Here is an 18,955-nt window from a genome sequence, read left to right on the forward strand (position 1 = left end):
TTTATTCACATAAATAAGGAGGCGCATGCATCAAGAGACTGTTGCCCGATTTGACAAACAGATTCCCTCGTACACACAAAAATGAGGCACAAAACGTTGTATCAGACCAACACTTATACAAAACCTTCTTACAAAAAAAATTCAGTATATAGTGTAACTTTGCTACCAAGCTAAATAAAAGCAACTTTGCTATCAAGCTAAATAAAGGCATGAGTTCTGTGAACAAGTAACTTTTTATTTCATTTTTCACTTTTACCTACAGAAATATTAAATCAGATGTCCCCAGCCAGGCAGTAAGACTACCTTTATACTGTAGCTACAGATCTCAGAAGGTTAGCTACAGTTTCCATGTGCAGCAGGCAGCAACTTGTTTATGTTGGCTGGCTGCAAATCAGAATCTCTTGGCAGTGCAACCTGGGGTTCTCTCTCTCATTCCATTTTTCACAATTTAGATGAAAACAGTTACCACTTTTTTTAATAAATCAATCAGCTACAGCAATTCAAAATTATTGCAGAATGTTTCAGAAGTATTTACAAGAAAAAGCCATTGTTTTGCCATTGCAGATCATTTTTCCCAGTTGGTAAATTTTAAATGATTGAGAGCACAAGTGGGAGTGTCCAAACATTTATCAACATACAATCAAGCTCTGGTTCGGTTTATAGCGTGCCCAGGAGGTCCATTTTTACCCAAGGTAACAACAGGTGTTTCTGGATGCTGTCTCCAACAATTCTGGCAGGTTTATACTGGGGTTGCCACCTGCTGCACAAGAAATTGGCAGCACAAACATCCCACTGAAACAGAGATAAAGCAGCTTTAAACTAGACTCAGCAATGCATTGGAATTGCAAACAAAGACAGCCTCCTTCCTCACAATACTCCAACTCGCCATGTCACTTTGTAGTGACGGAAAAGTGGCGGCATAGCCTGCATCCCTTTGTCTACTCATGCTGCAAACAGGTAGCTGAGCGCTTCACATTACCATCTGGATCTGTTCACATGACTAAAAATAAGGGCAGGAAGACAGGGGGAAAAAAAAAAATCACAATTTTGCCTACAACAAAAAGAATGACCAAACTAGTAATAAAATATTTCAACATCTTACAAAGTTCCAGCACCTTTGTTTTAATACTTTTTTTTAAAAAAGTTTTCCAAAAACTGTACTTTACCTAATGTAAGAAAGCCTGCTATATTCACCTTGGATAGTTAGGATCAGTATTTATTTGCATTGAAGGGTACAATTGAAGTGATTGATATATGGAACAGGCAAACCTTTAACATATATCCCTGGACTTGTGCTTTCTTTCATTTGGTCAAGATAGCATGAATCAATTTAGCACAATTACTATTTTAAAAAGTACAATTTTATGTATATGATATGCACATTAGGTTATAAGTATGGTCCTGTTTAAGTTTAGTGCATCTATGGAACATAGTCTTGAATTCAGGGCAAAACCCAGGTTGACAGTTGCCTCGCCACCCTCCCCCTAACCCAGCCCCTGGCTAGAAATGTTTAGTTTAGTTTAGAGATACAGCACTGAAACAGGCCCTTCGGCCCACCGAGTCTGTGCCGACCATCAACCACCCATTTATACTAATCCTACACTAATTCCATATTCCTACCATGAAAGTCTCAGCTCAGACCCCAGTTAACATAAAAACACAAACCAAAACTGCTCACAAATACATATTTGGAAATGTAGAGCACACAATAACGATTGATGCAGGAAATATAAATATTAAACTAGTGCAGCAGGAAAATGCTCTTTCATGGTTAAGATTTAATCACATTGCTAGGGTGCAGCGGTAGGAGCTTTGGACAGTTTCGCACCATAACTGAGATGAAAGGTGCTTGGTACACTAACTGAGTGGGAAAACATTCCATTCTTCAGCATCAACATATCTTTCTATAAGGTTACAAAGGAAACAAATGTTTTGGTTAAAAATGGAGTTTAAATTAACTTCCACTTGATTTTGCACTAATTTTATATAATTTTGCATAATCCTTTGCAGCCTCTGCACCAAATATTTCCACCACTAAAATAAAATTATACTTGAAATTAATTTTTTTTTTTTATAAAGAGCTCGGTGGGTACCTGTAAATTCATGGTGCAGCAACGTGACGACCAGAAACGTCCCACGTTCAAACCGCAAGTATGCGGTGCAGTGTAGTGGAGGTACTATATTTTACCTGTGTGTGGATGCTGAGGCGGTGAGGTTGGCTAATAAAAATAGTCAGACTGGATTGTCACTCCTGATATCAATGCATTTATATCTAGTTACCCTGATAAAGCAAGACTCCCATACAGCACAGTATGAACTGTCAAAATAAGTATTTTACTAAGCACACTAGAAATGAGTAATAACTAAGGCAATAGATTTGAAACATAAAATGCAACTGTGACAAAACTAAACAATATTTTGAAGAAAATCAGTCACTTAACTATCAAAAACTGTTTAAGGCAAGCTGCTAATTTAAGTTCAAAAGACAATGCAACCTTATACTCATCCGCCACAATCTTTCAATCTGAACAAATAAGCAACTGATGGGCTGTGTTCTACTCAAAATAAAACCAACACTATGACACAGCAAATTCAAAACAGTAATATCCTTTTTTATGTTCTCAACTTCACAGCAAAGCATGCTAATTTCAAATGACACAATGAGATTTCTACATTTGAGATACTTCAAACCTCCCATTTCAGACAGGTCATCCAACAGAAGCACCGATACGAGATGAAAAAAAAGTTCAACTTGCTGTTGAATTTTAATCCAGCTGCTAAGTATATGCCTTATGACAACCAAATATTTAGAGACAAACAAGAGCTTTGAAAACCAGAACCTAACACTGGTGTGAATAATTCATAGTAGCATTAACTTAAGCTAAAGTGGACACTTCCATTCCCTCTCCAAGCTGAAGATGTCAGTTGTTCAAAATGATAAAAGGTGGTGCAGTTTCACTTAAATGAGGTCTCAAATTCTACATAAATATACAGATCAAGCCTTCTCACAAATTGACTGAAACAAGTTACAATGACCAAAAACACAAATTTGCTCAATAAAGTTACCATAACCCACCGAGGGAGTGTAACTTTTGAGATTTGCTCTCCTTTCTTCCTATTAACATGCTAGTGACTGCACAAAGGTGATGTAAATTAGTTTTCCAGTCTCTCAAATGGCACCTGCAGCTGTGAACTGCATATTGTTTTTATTTGAAAGTGTCGCCAAGCACACACATAGGAGCAAATGCAAAGCTACCACTCCCAATGAAATAGAAAGCCAATTGCATAAATTCAAATAAGCCAATTTTCAAAAGATGTTAAAAATGTTAAAAACCTTGACTTTAATAGTAGACATTCCATCAGTATATTCTGGAACATCTATAAATCTCTCAATCTCAGAGAATGAGAGATTTATGTTCCATTATAAGTCAGGATTTCCACACATGACATTTTACAGCTCCAACCCAGGTTGTGCTGACTATTACTTTCAGCAGTTTGGATGTCCTTTTCTAATCTTACCAATGTGGAATACATAAGAGAAAACACAGTACATTTCCTATGTTACCAGGCATATAACTGTTACGTTTCACATCATTTAGGAAACACTCACACAAAACAGCTCTTGCATTGCTATCTCTTGGCTCATTAAATCGGCTACTACAAGCAAGTACATTTTACAAGGTATGCTAGCTAGCTGTGTTAAGGATCTTGAGCCATAGCAAAGCTTAGCAATCACAGTGCATACCAAGCTGAGTAAAATGCCATTAGAAATGTAGTTACGAAGAATGTTTCTTCAGAGACGAGAGAATCCTGTAAAAGTATTTCAGCTACCACAATACAAATTTCCATTTAACTTCATATAGGCAAGGTTGCATAAAGAGTTCACATTCAACCATACCATTTTATTAATAAGCAGTTTAAAATTTTTCATCCTAGCAATAATTACCATTATAAATTAGACTATAAAAGTGTCCTTATTGAGAATGCAAGGCAAAACAAACTATACATGATTGGAAGGCATGTTAAGCTATCCATAAACTAACACCATGACGCATTTATATAATAATTATACTCCCAACAGCATTTTTCACCAATTATGATGCTCCAAAAAGATGTTGCGTACTTCAGCCGTCCCACCCCTTTTGAAGAAACTCCCAAGTCTTCAAACTTGCTTCAATTTTTCCCATAGTGTTGGAGAGTTATATCCCTGTCTTGCATCTAGAAATTGATTTTTACATAGAAACATATATACACAGCATCAGCAAGATATTCAACCATGGGCAGCATGACAACAAAGCAACATTTTATCTTCATGTGTAACGCACACACCAACCTCCAGCAAAGATTACTTGATAAAGACCAGGTACTGTACTGATTTTTCAACTCCATGGTCTAGGTGCAACAAGACAAACTGTGCTGCAAGTTTAATAGTCCCATCTGAGCTTAACTAAAACCATAAACATCAAACTGTAGACCTTCCTGTACTTCATGTTCCTATATCATACGAAAAGATGCTTTTACCAAGCTAATTTTACTCAGTTGAAATTGTCCAAATCTGCATTGGTACAATCACAGGATGCAGTATACTACAGGTTGCCAGCACCGTTGGAAAAAGGTGCCATGTGAATGCCATTCAACCATCGCATTTTCCAAGAGACAGGGACATGCTCTCCCCTGGTTTGACAGACAACCTATCCATTCAAACCTAGAAAAGGTGAAGAGGAGAGAAATTAAGAAGTCCATAGAATACATTCAATAATGCCGCACAAGGCTATAACACAAATAAGGCATTTGAATGTATAAACTCTAAATAGCGGTACTGTTAAGATTACAACAGTAAAGCTGAAAGGCAATGGAGACAAGAGTTGGCAGATGATCAGATACTGTACATCTGTGGACTAGGCATACTTAATATATTCACTTCACTTCTGGTTTTACATGACTTTTAAAAAATGATTTTGAAGCAAAAACTTCCAAGACCAGAAAGATTTTGGAAACCAGACACAATAAAATGCTTATTTAAAAAGGCCTAGTAGTGTTGCTATTTCACAAGAAACCCAGGAAGCTCACTGAGCTTCATTTGCTTTGTGAGTTCTTTTTTTATGTAGAATAACTTTACAAGTTTGGTGAGATTAAAGAAGCTGTAACCAATTGTTTCAACATAAACATACAAATGTGGCTCTCGACTGTATAGATGATATAATTCAGACTATAGTCACTGGCAACAAGTGCTGCAGTTTTGCTTTCAAGTCACAGACCTAATTTTAATTTGGAATACTTTAAACAGTTTCATGAAGCTTTATGTCGTCAGCAAATTTCTTGAACCGAAACAAACAGCAGCAACAGAAATGTAGTCAGGGTCATGGTGCATTAAATCAATTAAGATACAGCACAAAAATTGATGCACAAGAATAATTAGATCGAGTCAGCCATGGCTCAGTGGTAGCATTCTCGCCTCAGTCGAGATGTTGCGGGTTCAAGCCTCACTCCTACATTTCAGTTGACATTCCAGGGCAGCACTGAGGAGTGTTGTCCTATTGGAGGTGTTGCCTTTCAGAGAAGGTGTTAAACTGAGGCCCCGTCAGCTCTCAGTTCAATGTAATAGATCTCAGGGCACTATTTGAAGAGGAGTTGGGAAATTCTCCCAGTCTCCTGGCCAACATTTATCTTTCAATCACCTAAAAACAGGTTATCCAGTCATTTATTTCATTGCTGTTTGTGGGACCTTGTTGTGCATAAATTGGGCTGCCATGTTTCCTACAAGACAGACTACACTTCACAAATCAAAAGTTGAGTTATAAAGGTGGTTCAAAAAACCACCATTGAGTAGGTTATTGCTATTTGGTTTGGGACATTTTGGACATGTTTACCATTGGTGTGGTGGAGTCAACACAGGATGCTCTCGTGCATCTCTTAGCAAATGGCAAAATTGGCTGGAAGGATCATACATTTACTCAGCTATAACTTTTGCAAGTTCTGGGAGACCATGGCAGAAAACAGGAGAAAATAGTAAAACATTACTTCAAAAAAAAAAAGCGACCCACTTCAAGTCCCTTTTATAGACTTGCCAATAGTCACCATCCTGTTTTTCTTCAGAAGTTTACTTAAAGATTTGTCATTAACTGAATCAAACAATTGGCCAGAATGGTTGTCATGCACCACAAAAATATCAAGGAAAATTACTAAAGGCTATTGTGATTCCTGGAGAGAAAAAAAAACTGGGCAGATATTTCACAACTAGGAAAAACTAAATTAGCTCACAGCAATTAACTGTTATATGCAATGCGTTGTCAGATATATTCATTCAGTATATTGGTCTTGGACAAAATGCCTACATTTCTGTCCACAGAAATTAAGATCTGCCTTTAGAACCTGAGCTTTATAACTTAAATCTCAGCTTGCTTGCTTACTCTAAAGGCCACTGAAAAATCAACAGAACGGAGCCGGTCAAATTTAGATTCACTGCTTACATTACATTGATCAATACCCACAGAAATTTAAATTGATGCAAGCTACGTACAGAATAAAGCAGTACAACTGACTTTGGCTAAACACAGACTACATCAAAAAATATTGAACCAAATGTGCACAGTTACTTCCAAATATGCCCAATCTTATGTACAAAAGTTAAAATATTCAAACATTAAATGTTACCAAAACTTGTACTAACCTCTGCCTACCATCATCTCTGCCATTACCAACTTCCACTGGCTCCCCATCCCAAAGCACTGATTTCAAAAGCCTTCATTGACCAATTGCCCATGGCATCACTTCACATGGGTGGAGCAAGTTGCTCCACCCCTCATTCTCAAATCTGGTCATCTGTTCATTCCCCACCCACCTCCACAACCAGCGACAAAGCCTGCAGCAGTTGAAGTTCAGCACTTTCAGGTTCTCTTCCTAAACCATCAGTTTCACTGCCACGCCTTTGGTCATTTCTCATCACCCTTCAGCACTTCTTCCTGACTACTGGATTCTCTCCCTCTGCTCTTGCCAGAATGAAATGCATCGGAATTCTTTGTACCATGAAAGGCACTATATAAGTTTTTGTTCTTACTGCTCATTATAAGGTTAGCTCAACACCTTATTTCTGGCAGCATCTGTGTAGAGAGAAACAGAGTTAACGTTTCAGGTCTGTGACTTGGGTCTCAGACCTGAAAAGATAACCCTGTTTCTCTCTACACAGATGTTGCCAGACCTGCTGAGTATTTCCGGCATTTTCTGTTCTCATTTCAGAGTTCCAGCAGCCGCAGTATTTTGCTGTTACCTTATCATTTCTGTTAGCCTGCAAGAAATTACATGAAACTTACTAATAACAATGGCCTATTTTAAAATGGTTTAAGTGGGAGACAAGGGTTACACAAATGTGTTAAATGCTCACATACTAATATCGCCAGTCGTCTGAAACAAGAGTGTGATTTTTGTTCCAGCTAATTTAAATTGTTTTTAAATTTAGTCTTCTACAGAAATTCTATCCTAAATATAACATCCCTTTCCAAACTAACTACACATCAATTCAGAATCAACTACAGTACGAAAGGCATTCTTGTAGCCTTATTGATTTTTCCCAACCTGAAAAACATTTGATACAAAAAAAAAGTACTCCAAACTTGTTACAGCTCCTTGAGCAAAGTCTAAACATGTGAAAATATACATATTAGCAGTGTTATTTGGAAATGGTCGAAATGTGAGCCAAAATCCTCAGATTGTGCCCCAGAACCTAGAGAGATTCTGGGAGATTGCAAGTCAAATACACTTTTACTACAAACAAGTTATGAGTCATTAAATACCAAATATCTTGCAGCTGTCCCAAATGCATAGGCTGCGATAACCTTGTCAGAGCATCAATTTGGTTTGTTTCAAGAGTGTGTGCAAGAGAAAAATAGGGTGTACCAAGACGGTTTTCAATAATAACAACTTGAGACCACAAAATCAACTTGAAGCCAGGAGCACTTGGGTAGAACTAAAATTGCACTAGAGACCAGAAAATAACAAAGGACAAATTTTGAGCACACAGACAGGAGTGTCCACACATTTTCAAAATATTCTCGTTCATTTTACAAAAGATTCAGCATGTGCAACAGAACACTGAGCACTTTTTAAACTCTACTTCACGTTTACTGGAGTTATACTGAATGCAATGGAAAGCACAAGTTGTGTGTGACAGCCTCCCTACAAATATCCCACTACTGTAGGATACAACCCCAAAGTTATGTTGATACTTTACTTTGCAGCAACACAAAATAAGCAGAATTAGAGCTGGAAGTAGAACATTCTATTGGTACAGATATTTGGGTGCATCAATGTGCTCCCCTCCAAGAAATGATCAGCGCAGCAACTGTGCTTATCTAGAACAATGATTAAAAGAGACACACAAGCCACTACATTTTAAAATGTGTCAATACATTCCCTTGTATCACTCTTAATTTATCAACACAAACTCATCCCTCTATTGCTGTTACACAGTGCAAAATTTTATTCGCGGAATTGGATGGACAAAGTATTTAATCGTGCTGCTGTGCCATTCAAATAAAGCTAATACAACATTAATGTGCCCACCACTCCATCTTACTGAAATTCTAGGGAGTGTACTGTTCCCTTCCATCTAGTAACTTCAAATTTTATTTATTTTATTTATTTAGAGATACAGCACTGAAACAAGCCCTTCAGCCCACCAAGTCTGTGCCGACCAACAACCACCCATTTATACTAACCCTGCAGTAATCCCATATTCCCTACCACCTACCTACACTAGGGACAATTTACAATGGCCAATTTACCTATCAACCCGCAAGTCTTTGACTGTGGGAGGAAACCGGAGCACCCGGCGAAAACCCACGCGGTCACAGGGAGAACTTGCAAACTCCGCACAGCCAGTACCCAGAATTGAACCCGGGTCACTGGAGCTATGAGGCTGCGGTGCTAACAACAGCGCCACTGTGCCACCCTAAAATACAGTTGCATTGGCCGGGAATCTTCAATGAAGCCATTTATGCATCTGAACCTTTACAATCTTGCAAGATCAACTAATCTGAATCGATTCAACATTAAAAACACTGAAAATTAATTTTTGACCTTTCCTGAAATGACAACTTAAAAATCTGATTAAAGCACAGTAAACTGTGAAAAGATTAACAGAACATTAACAGCAGAATCGACAATTGTTTCATCAACATGCAAAAACTTGCCACGGTGACTAACTTGATCTGGGGGCATGGCCAGTTCCGAGGGCAGGACTGGTTTCCAGCACAATGTTTTTTAAACTGGCACAAAAGATCACGAACACTCAATTTGCACTTGAAATTCGAACTTTTGAGCTGCTTTGGCTGAACTGCACTGGAAGCACCAGCAGCACAGTTTCAATTCTGAGCACTGCCTGTGTGGAGTTTGCAAGTTCTACCTGTGTCTACGTGGGTTTCCTCCGGGTGCTCCGGTTTCCTCCCTCATGCCAAAGACTTGCTGGTTGATGGGGCAATTTATAATTGCCAATTAACCTTAGTATAGGTAGGTGGTAGGGAAATATAGGGACAGGTGGGGATGTGGTAGGAATATGGAATTAGTGTAGGATTAGTATAAATGGGTAGTTGATGGTCGGCACAGACTCGGTGGGCCGAAGGGCCTGTTTCAGTGCTGTATCTCTAAACTAAAACTAAACTAAACCATCAGCTCCAACGTTTGGACTTTTCAGTGGAACTAGAATTTAGCAACAGTTTACGGCAGCCAATTTGTAGACAAACAATAGGTTCACCACTGAAAAATCAAATTTATTTTCATCAAAACAAATATAGAATTTTAAGCAAAAGATAAACATGCAACATCCCTCAAAACTTTTAGAAAATCTTACGACTTTACCCAATCTGAATCTTCAATCCAACAAACCTATCCATTTTAATCGAGGTGAAAGGAGGGCTAATGATACGAGGTATATTTAAAAATTAAGTTTACAGAAGAACACCTATATACCTTTTTCCTCAAAATGCATACAAACTACATTCTGTAGTAGGCAAACAAAGAAATCAGGGAGTGAGCTTCAAGTAATTAATGAAAAGGTATTCATGAACAGAGAAAGGTTTCGTAGGTAATGATCATCTGAACCTAGTGATTAGAGTACAACACTCTGTATTTTAATAAAATATAGACACTTTATAATGAGCATTTTCACAAGTGACGGTTGACAGAACAGATCAAGTCCTTGATCCATAAGGTCATGCAAAAAGGGTACTAATGCCACACAATGTTGACAAGAACACATCAATATTATCTGTCAACATTTAAAGATTTATGAAATCTTTAAAATAAATTGCCAGATTCCACTTGCTCTCTGCACCATCTCCCTACCCCTCACTGCCCCACCTCTTGAAAATCTGCCACCGTTGAAAATTTAACAGGTTACTTACAATCCAGCACCAATAGTTTCCCATTATGTCAATATAAAAGAATTTTGAGATGCCTAATAACTTAGTTTGCAGACCAAAAGACATGTCAAATTCCACCCCAGAGACACCAACAGACAACCTTGCAATTTTGGAGACAATGCTCAGTTGGGAAGGGGGTACGTGGAAACAGGAAAGGAGGAGCAGGACAGAAATCGGGGAGAAATAAAAGATGCACAAGCAACATTAAACTAAGATCTTGTGATTTTTCTGCTGAATAAAGTTCTCAAAGGTTACTTTCAGTAAAAAGGTAGTCATTGAATCCCAATGCCCTGGGCAGTATTCCCCTATCAAATTTAATTTACTGAGACTCCATTACAAACAAGATGAGTAACTTCACAGAGCTACTCTTGTTAAAATGTATTAATAAAATTACAGCAAAATGTTATAGTTACCATAATACAATGATACTATAGGAAAGCTCTAGCTTTTATTCATAATCCAAATGAGAAGATTTACATTTTCTCAAAATGCTTAAAACAATTTAGAATTATTTTTCTAATGATTGAAACAATCTTTAGAATCTTAATGCTTAACGGGCATCCATTGTAAACAAAGAATTTGTTTTCATTATAGCAAAATAAAGCTATGAAAATATGTTGTATAATGCCTATGTAACTTCAGAATTTGCAGAGTGCCAAAAATGCAACCTATTACACAAAGTTCATTATCCAATCTTGCTCTCACTTTGGAAACACAAGTCTTCAAACAGTTTTACAACCATTTCCTGTGCATGATAAGGATGCAGTTCAAGTTTGTGGGTACAAAACTTAGGATCCAACAGAATTTTTAATATATTAATGGTGTCAGTCGCCAAAATAAAAGAAAAATTATGATGCTTGCAAAATATTGTTATTCCTGTAGTCAGAGAAAGTTTACAAATGTATGGGCTAAAAACAGGGAAGACCAAGATCCTAAAGTAAAAATGCCAAAAGTGAGATAACTACTCAAATCTGTTTTTGTCAAGAAAGGACATGCTGGATCTAATTTTAGTCCGTGACATATTACAATTCAGGAGCATTTGCTAGGAAGGCTCATATGAAAAAACAGAACGCTACAACGAGCTACCAATTAGGTTATTGTGCTAATGATCTGCCACAACAATGCAAAAACATTCTTGAAACGTTTATAAGAAACACCATTACTGAAGCTATACATTCCATCTCTATTGTTTAGATGGCAGAAAAAACATACAGCCCCTCAACTGCTGAATGGAGCATCTAGATCAGACTCAAACCACAATAGATAAAATTAGATACTATAAAACTGCACAGACAAAAACATACACTTAGATTTGAAATACCAGGGTCACTTTTTCCGTGTTTACAAAAAACACAACACCCTCCCCCAGCAAGAGATACGATGAACTGCTTATTTTTCACACGTTGGCAAGTTACATTTTAAGAGACTATGCTGAACAATCACAAACAATATTTTGAAAAAAGCCTACATTACTGATACTCACTGTTATTGGCTAGATGTGGGTTTTTTGGTAGCAGGTGGGAAGAAAAGCTCTCCCAATAATTGGACTGAAAAATTGTAATGTCTCTGCAATCCATGACATCCCTTATTGAAATAGTTTCAACATACATTTTAACCAACAAAAACCTGACAGCTCTGCAGAGAAATCTGGAAATAAAACAACAATCAAGTGTTCCATCACAGCAAATGTCATTCCCACAGAATAACCCTGACTGCAACAAAGCTGTCTGTTTGTCATTTGGTGGCTAGAGTGAAACTCAAAAAGCTTGAATGGATACAGGTTTTAGGCTATACAGTAGTAATTAGATTTTAAAATCCGTTACAAAATATAAACCAAACACCCAGCCTTGGAGAGGGCAAGTGAAGAGAGTACATGGAGTGTTAAAAGGTTAGGTCAGCAGAAGTGCAGCAAGGGAGATGGAAGATTACTGGGTAGGTGGTTCAAAGTGGGAGAGGTAAAAGTAATGAAGGAATGGTAGGAAAGGGAATGGGTAGGAGACAAGAGGGATAGAAGGGTAAACACAAAAAGGTTTGAAGGCAGGGATTCTGCAGTCATTCTTAGATGATTTCCCCAGCACATCATCCAAATGGAAAGAGGGGGAAACAAAAAAAAAAGTTCGAGACACACACACACACACAGAGACAGAGAGGAGAAAATAGTAAATCAACATCAGAGACAAGTCACAGTGACAATTTGCTAACTTGCTGTACGCAATACTATGGCAGATCAACTAGTAACTAAATATAAACACTATGTGCAATGGGTTTCCTTTTCTTTAGAACAGGAGCGCGCCCCCCGCCCCCGCAAGTCCCCTGAAAAGCTAACCTCAAAATATACAATTATCCTCAATATAAAGACTCATACAGATTCGCCAAATTGTTTATTGACTTTTGATAAAATTCCAAAGAAAAAGCTACACACTTTAAACAAAGATTGAAATTAACGATTCATTAATGCATTTTGCATTTTTACCTGCAACTGATTTCCTTTACAATAATAAAATTCCTTGGTGTTAATACCTGCATCTGTCCTAAATTCTGAAATGTTTGTGACCCCTGAAATGGCTTTTGGTGTGAATGGAGATGAAATAATACTGTACAGACAATACACATACAGTAAAATAAATGCAAAATACTGCAGATGGTGAAAATCTGAAATAAAAACCAAAGTGCTGGAAATAGTCAGCAGGTCAGGTAGCATCTATGGAGAGAGAAAAACAGAGGTAACATTTCAGGTCTGTGACCTGATGAAAGGTCACAGACCTGAAACATTCACTGCTTCTCTCTCCACACATGCTGCCTGACCTGCTGACTATTTCCAGCACTTTGGTTTTAATACACATACAGTTCTGCATGCTTAAAAGCTCCACCCACAGTGTAAGCAGCACACTATGGCCTGACATTTAAATTCAGTTCCTTTAAGCAACTCCAAAATGTCTCAATATTCAAGCACATCAAACATATTTTGCACACTATATTACAAATATCTCTATAGCTCTCCAATGAGAAGCTTTGTGCTAACAGATGCAAATCACAGCTACAAGCTCAACTATAAAACCTTACTGCGGCAAGCCATCAAGCTATTTCACAACTGCAGTTTTACTGCTTAAAGTTTATCAAGAAGCTAAAAAAATCTGATACCTATTAAGTATACCTGGGTAGAGTTAACCACTAGATGCTAATGAGTTTTCGGGAAAATAATAAACAATGGGCATAAGAAGCCACTCTGCAGATAAAAGTAATCACAGGCTAATATTTAAAAAAATATTCAGACCATAAATAAAGAGCTTTACAAAATGTTTAGTCTGGTATTTTTAAGCAACTAGTAAATTTACAAAATCTGATTTCAAGATATTATAATTCAACTTAGCAAAAGTCACCAACAATTTGCTTCATTAAGGCAACAACACTCAATGTAACTAACATTTCAACTTCTGCATTTATACATTTGGAACCAGTAAAATTCCACTAAACTTCAGTGAAGGCAGATTTAATAACATATAAACATACAAACACACTACTGGGCTGAAGATAAAAGGAGGATATATAATGCAGTTAGAAAATTCAGGTTGAGGGATCAAAAATTATAATGTATTGACTTACAAAATTGGAGCATTGACTGCTCATTTACAAAACTTAGAAGTGAAAGTTTTTTAAAAATGGGTTTGCAAGTCTTTCCTCCATCCATAAGCGCCCCCTACCCCATAACTAGGACCAATATCAAATAACCATGCGTAATATAGAGAAAGCAGAGAATTGACACAAACAAGAAATACAGGAGTGTTAAAAAGCAGTGCATTAATATTTTAATATCCAGATTAATCTAACCCAGGTCAGATGTAATAGGAAAACAGCAAAGGCATATTTCCTCAACCACAAAATGCTTACGTCAGTGTCACTCTAGTGACAAAGATGGTGTTTACCAGAACAGTTTTATTGTGGTTTTAGTATTTATGTTTAAACCCCATTATAGAATGCTGCAACTGTTACCATCCTCATGAGTTTAATCTTCAATTTTCAGAATATTTCATACTTTCACCTGGCTTACTACAATAATTTCATAAGATACCAAGTAGCCAAGATACATTGATGGTTTTAATGTTATGTATCTAGTTTCAGGTTAATTTCAGAATTTATCAACTCACAGTTGATGTACAACCAGTACCCAGATTCCTGTACCGATATTAAAAGAAAACTAAAAGGTTTAATTACAAAGACCACAAGTGGAAACTGCACATAGGTTAAAAATGGGATAAGCCAACCATTTTTATTTTGTATTCACAATGTATAACCCTCCTTCAATCATGGTTCAACACCTATTTATGAAAATATAAAGAACAAAAGTACAAGGTCCACAAAGATTCAAGACAATAGAACCCAAAGGTCAAAATAAAACTAGATAGTCACCAGAACACATTTCCAACCAGATTGTATAGATAACATGTGTGAAGTCTTAATTCACAAGAAACTGCTGGCTACTAACTTTTCCCCAACTAATACTTAAGTTTTGGCAAGGGATTGGAGTATTCCTATAAAAGGTTCTCTCGTGATAGAACAGTTTTATTGACTCATTATATTCAAGAATATTTCAGCTACATTATATCGTTAATTTACATTACTTCTACTATTCTTCACTCAAGTGTGCAAACAGATTTAAGTAGCGCAGCCATAACATGCCGCTACATAACAAAAATGCACAGCTGCCATCTACCACAGCATCCTGCACAAGTTTCTTGCTAAGTGTTTGATATCTGGGTATGGGGGCTCCCCAACAGCTGAAATGTGTTTCCAGGTTGCTAAATTCACTATCCAGAAAACCTTCACAGAGCAGTCCAAGTTCCTATTCGATTTGGTGGCATTTTTCATATGCAAATAAGCAATCACTCTTTCACAGAAATTAACTGAAGCATCAGTTACATCTGGTGTGCAAATACTGCAAAAAATGTTACTGTAGTAAAGGCAAACTATGTACGTGAAACAAGTAAATTATAACATTTTAAAGCTGAAGGAGAATGAGAGCCAAAAGCGAGGAATTCTAAGAATTTTCTCAGTAAATAGTATACAACTATCCTGCTGACAGAGTCAAATTACCTTGCAGTAGGCCTCTCTGGAGCTTTCCAGAGACCAAAAGCTGTAAACTACCCGCCAATGCCACTGTTAAAACAATGCATCACTATTTGAACTCAAAGCACCCAAAATATGCACAACACAAGAATCAACACAAGCTTTTGCAAGCGAGTGGACAAAATTTCTACAAATATGTCACATTCTATAATTTATATATATACACACACACACACAAGACTGTCAACAACCAGCACAAATCAATTTCAGATGTCACCGTTAACAGTTCTAGAAGAGGTATTCTATTCAAAGTCTCTGCCAGTTCCGATAGCTTGGTGAAAATCCTAGAAGGCATTTTTCGTTTAAATTACTGAAAAAAATTCTATGCATATGTAAAGGAACCTATCTGCAATTAACAGTCATAAAAGCATTTTTAAACAACCCAGAAATAATCAAATAAGCACTTGAGATGGCTTTGCAAGGAAAAAAAATCCTCTTAAAGATCTGATCCACTGAACATGCCTCTTCAAAATGTTAGACATTGTGTATACCAGAGAAGCAGTAATCAATCATGGAAACTCCTCCAACAGTACAGCCATTTTATTGAATAAGATGGAACTCACCTCGTAATTCATGATGAATTATATCAACTAAATTCGGCTCCTCTCCCCACCAGTAAATCCACAATTCCTTGGCTTCAGGTCTCACATCTCGTCGCCACACACAAAGCAGATTGGCCTGTAGACATCTAATAAAGGTCTGCAGAATAGGATCATCCTGAGCTGGTGCTGAGATGATGGGACCACAGCCCCCTAGACCCTGGAAACTGTACCTACGCCATTTGATGCCAGTTAGTTCAGCCTGTTGGTTGAGAAACATGTTAAAAAAGTCCCAAGAAAAACTTAAGATCACCATTTAAATCTAAATCTATTAATTGGGTTGAGGATGACATTTTGAACTTTGGCAGAGATGCTTAAGATCATATATCGACATGTCAAAATATGATTACAATTGTAATCAATTACAATATATAAATGAGGGAGAAAATTTAATCATTGACACTATCAACCAACTCGATAGCTATTTCTTAAACGAATATATTTTGATCCATCAAGAGTTGATATTTAAATACTGAATATAAATAGTACAGTATAAAAATGCACAAAATCTCCACAGGAAAGCTGTCACATGAATTAACTATATTTTTAAAAGTAATTTAAAAAGGTTTCTCGTATTCAGTACTTTTATATGAATGAAACGCTCAACAAGCACAAACGATTTTAAAAAGATGTAATCCACAATACATGAACATGAGGGAAGAATATGTTTCTGCAAAGCACGCAATAAGGAAATGTAAATTGTGTGCAGGCGTTAAATAGAATCCGTCGTGAACATTTAAGATGGTTTCAACATTAAGGTGACAAGATTATTTAAAAAACTGGATTAAATGATGCATTGAAACGAAACAGATTAGAGTGGAGGAAACAAAATTTCAGAACTACAAGACGAATGCAGAAAAAAACACATTAAAACTTCAGACAAGAGACATGATTTATGACTACAGACAGGAGCATTAAAAAGACGTGCACCGGAAAATCTAAAGACGGCGGTGGTGGTGGGAACAAGACAATACACCAAATAAATGCCATGTAAACGGCAAACAGTATCAGTTGCCATGTAGCGATTAAACACTACCCCCCCCCCCCCCCGCCGATAAAAAGACACGCTTTAATTCGGCTTGAAATATGCAGACATTTTTCCAGTTCAAGATGGTGGATTAAAAGCTTCCAGCTCCGTTAAGGGAAAATAATAAAATGCAATACGTAGTGGAGACTTTTAGCAGGGGGAGGGGGAAGAGGAGGAGGAGGAGGGGCGTAAACATTAAAAATAGTTGCGGGGGGGGGGGGGGGGGGGCAGGGAATAAACTCCAGACAGGAAAATAAGGCCATGTAAACGGTTATGCTAAGCCATTAGTAGAAAATGGCTGCTCCCACACAGCCTAGGGCCCCTCTCTTTCTCTCTCATGTCTCACACACTCACCAGAGAGAATAAATTCGAATGGCAGTCCTCCAAGCTAGCACCGTTGGCCACCCAGTTTGCTGCAGTCATGCTCCGTGCATGACTTTCTCTCCGGAGGTCGAATTAAAGATTCCGTCTTGCTTTGCAAAAAACAAAAATATCTGGATAGATCCGGGAGGGATGAAACAATCACCCCCCCCCCCTCCTCCTCCTCCTCCTCCTCCTCCTCAACCTCCTCCGCCCACCACCACAAGAAAAAAATAATGAATAAATATTTTAAGAATTGTAACTAAAAGAAAATCTCTCCAGAGTGATGGAAGGAGTGACGTCCGCCGCTTTAATTCAAGAGGCTCCCTCAGCTTTGATGATTATATATTTTTTGTGGTGTTGCTGTCTTCTTCTTCGTCGTACACCTCCCAAGTTAGAAGAAAAATCAGTCGCTACTGCTGCCGCCGCCAGTTATCCACTGAAGGCTGCTCCTCTCTCTCTCTCTCTCTCTCTCTCTCTCACTCACTCACTCACATACATAACACACACAGATAGACAGACACAAGCAGGCAGCGTAATGGCGACAGCGCTGAGGCGGGCGGCTTTTCCCCGCCAAGGATTGGCTGCCCCCGCGTCACATGGGCGACGCGCATCTCCTCGCCCCTCGCCCCTCCCCCCACCCCACCCCCGCCGGCAAGGGGGCGTGGCCTCGCGTCGGGCACGAGCCGCCGGACCGAGAGCGACCGAACTCCGGCTGGCTGGTTGCACGGCTCCGCGGGTGGATGGGATGGAATTTGGTTGCTATGGCGTTGCTGACCCGGTGGTGGCGCTGAATAGCGCGTTAGGCCATTGAAGAGATCACCAGGCCTGTGCTGCTGATGCAGGCTGTGCACTTGCTCCATTCTGTCAGCAGGTTAACACCTCGCACCTTTTTTTTCCTAAATCAGAAGGTAATTTCGTTAAACAGTTCAAATCTATGCACAGCCATAATCTGATAAATTCATTAAAAATGACCTTTATAAAGCCTCCTTCAAAATTTAATTAAAGCCCAAACTAATATTTAAATGTGCTGTTATTTGTTTGCACTGTTATGGTTGCCATCCATTAAAACGATAAATTGGTTGAAAGTCCCCCTGTGGAGGTCAACAAGGGGCATTCCTTTCCTTTTAACTCTGCATTTATCTTGCTCGATTTCATTGTTAAATCATTCACAATGATCGCTACGAGATATTCGAACATTTTTCGGAATTTTACATCCATTTTATATCTTTAATTATTTTCTATACCATTACTCAATATGATGCCCATTTTGTGGAATTTGACATAACTAATGATAGCCGGGATCACAGATAATATTGTGGGAATTAACTGAATGAACAGTCTAACTTTATAACCTGGAACACAGCCAAAAATGTAAGCAGAAGTGGATTTTGGCGTTGGAAGGGGGTAGAAATCTCTAGGATTCGAAA

The 18,955-nt window shown here is 38.0% G+C and overlaps 1 protein-coding gene across 3 annotated transcripts in view; it reads right to left on the reverse strand.

Annotated features, from left to right (window-relative positions):
• Positions 1-18,081, reverse strand: part of LOC137382761 (mediator of RNA polymerase II transcription subunit 13-like) — a 339,747-nt gene extending 321,666 nt beyond the window's left edge. For 2 of the 3 annotated variants that reach the window (XM_068055158.1, XM_068055157.1), the window contains exons 1-2: positions 17,520-18,079; positions 16,103-16,340 (exon numbers count right to left, since the gene is read on the reverse strand). In XM_068055158.1, coding sequence (XP_067911259.1) covers positions 16,103-16,340; positions 17,520-17,588 — 307 coding nt within the window. In that variant the 5' untranslated portion in view covers positions 17,589-18,079. Of the gene's footprint in view, positions 1-16,102; positions 16,341-17,519 lie in introns of all 3 variants that reach the window. The other variant, XM_068055160.1, reaches the window with a different exon arrangement.
• Positions 18,082-18,955: the final 874 nt, after the last annotated feature.

Source organism: Heterodontus francisci, chromosome 23, assembly GCF_036365525.1.
Source record: "Heterodontus francisci isolate sHetFra1 chromosome 23, sHetFra1.hap1, whole genome shotgun sequence".
Classification (NCBI taxonomy): domain Eukaryota; kingdom Metazoa; phylum Chordata; class Chondrichthyes; order Heterodontiformes; family Heterodontidae; genus Heterodontus; species Heterodontus francisci.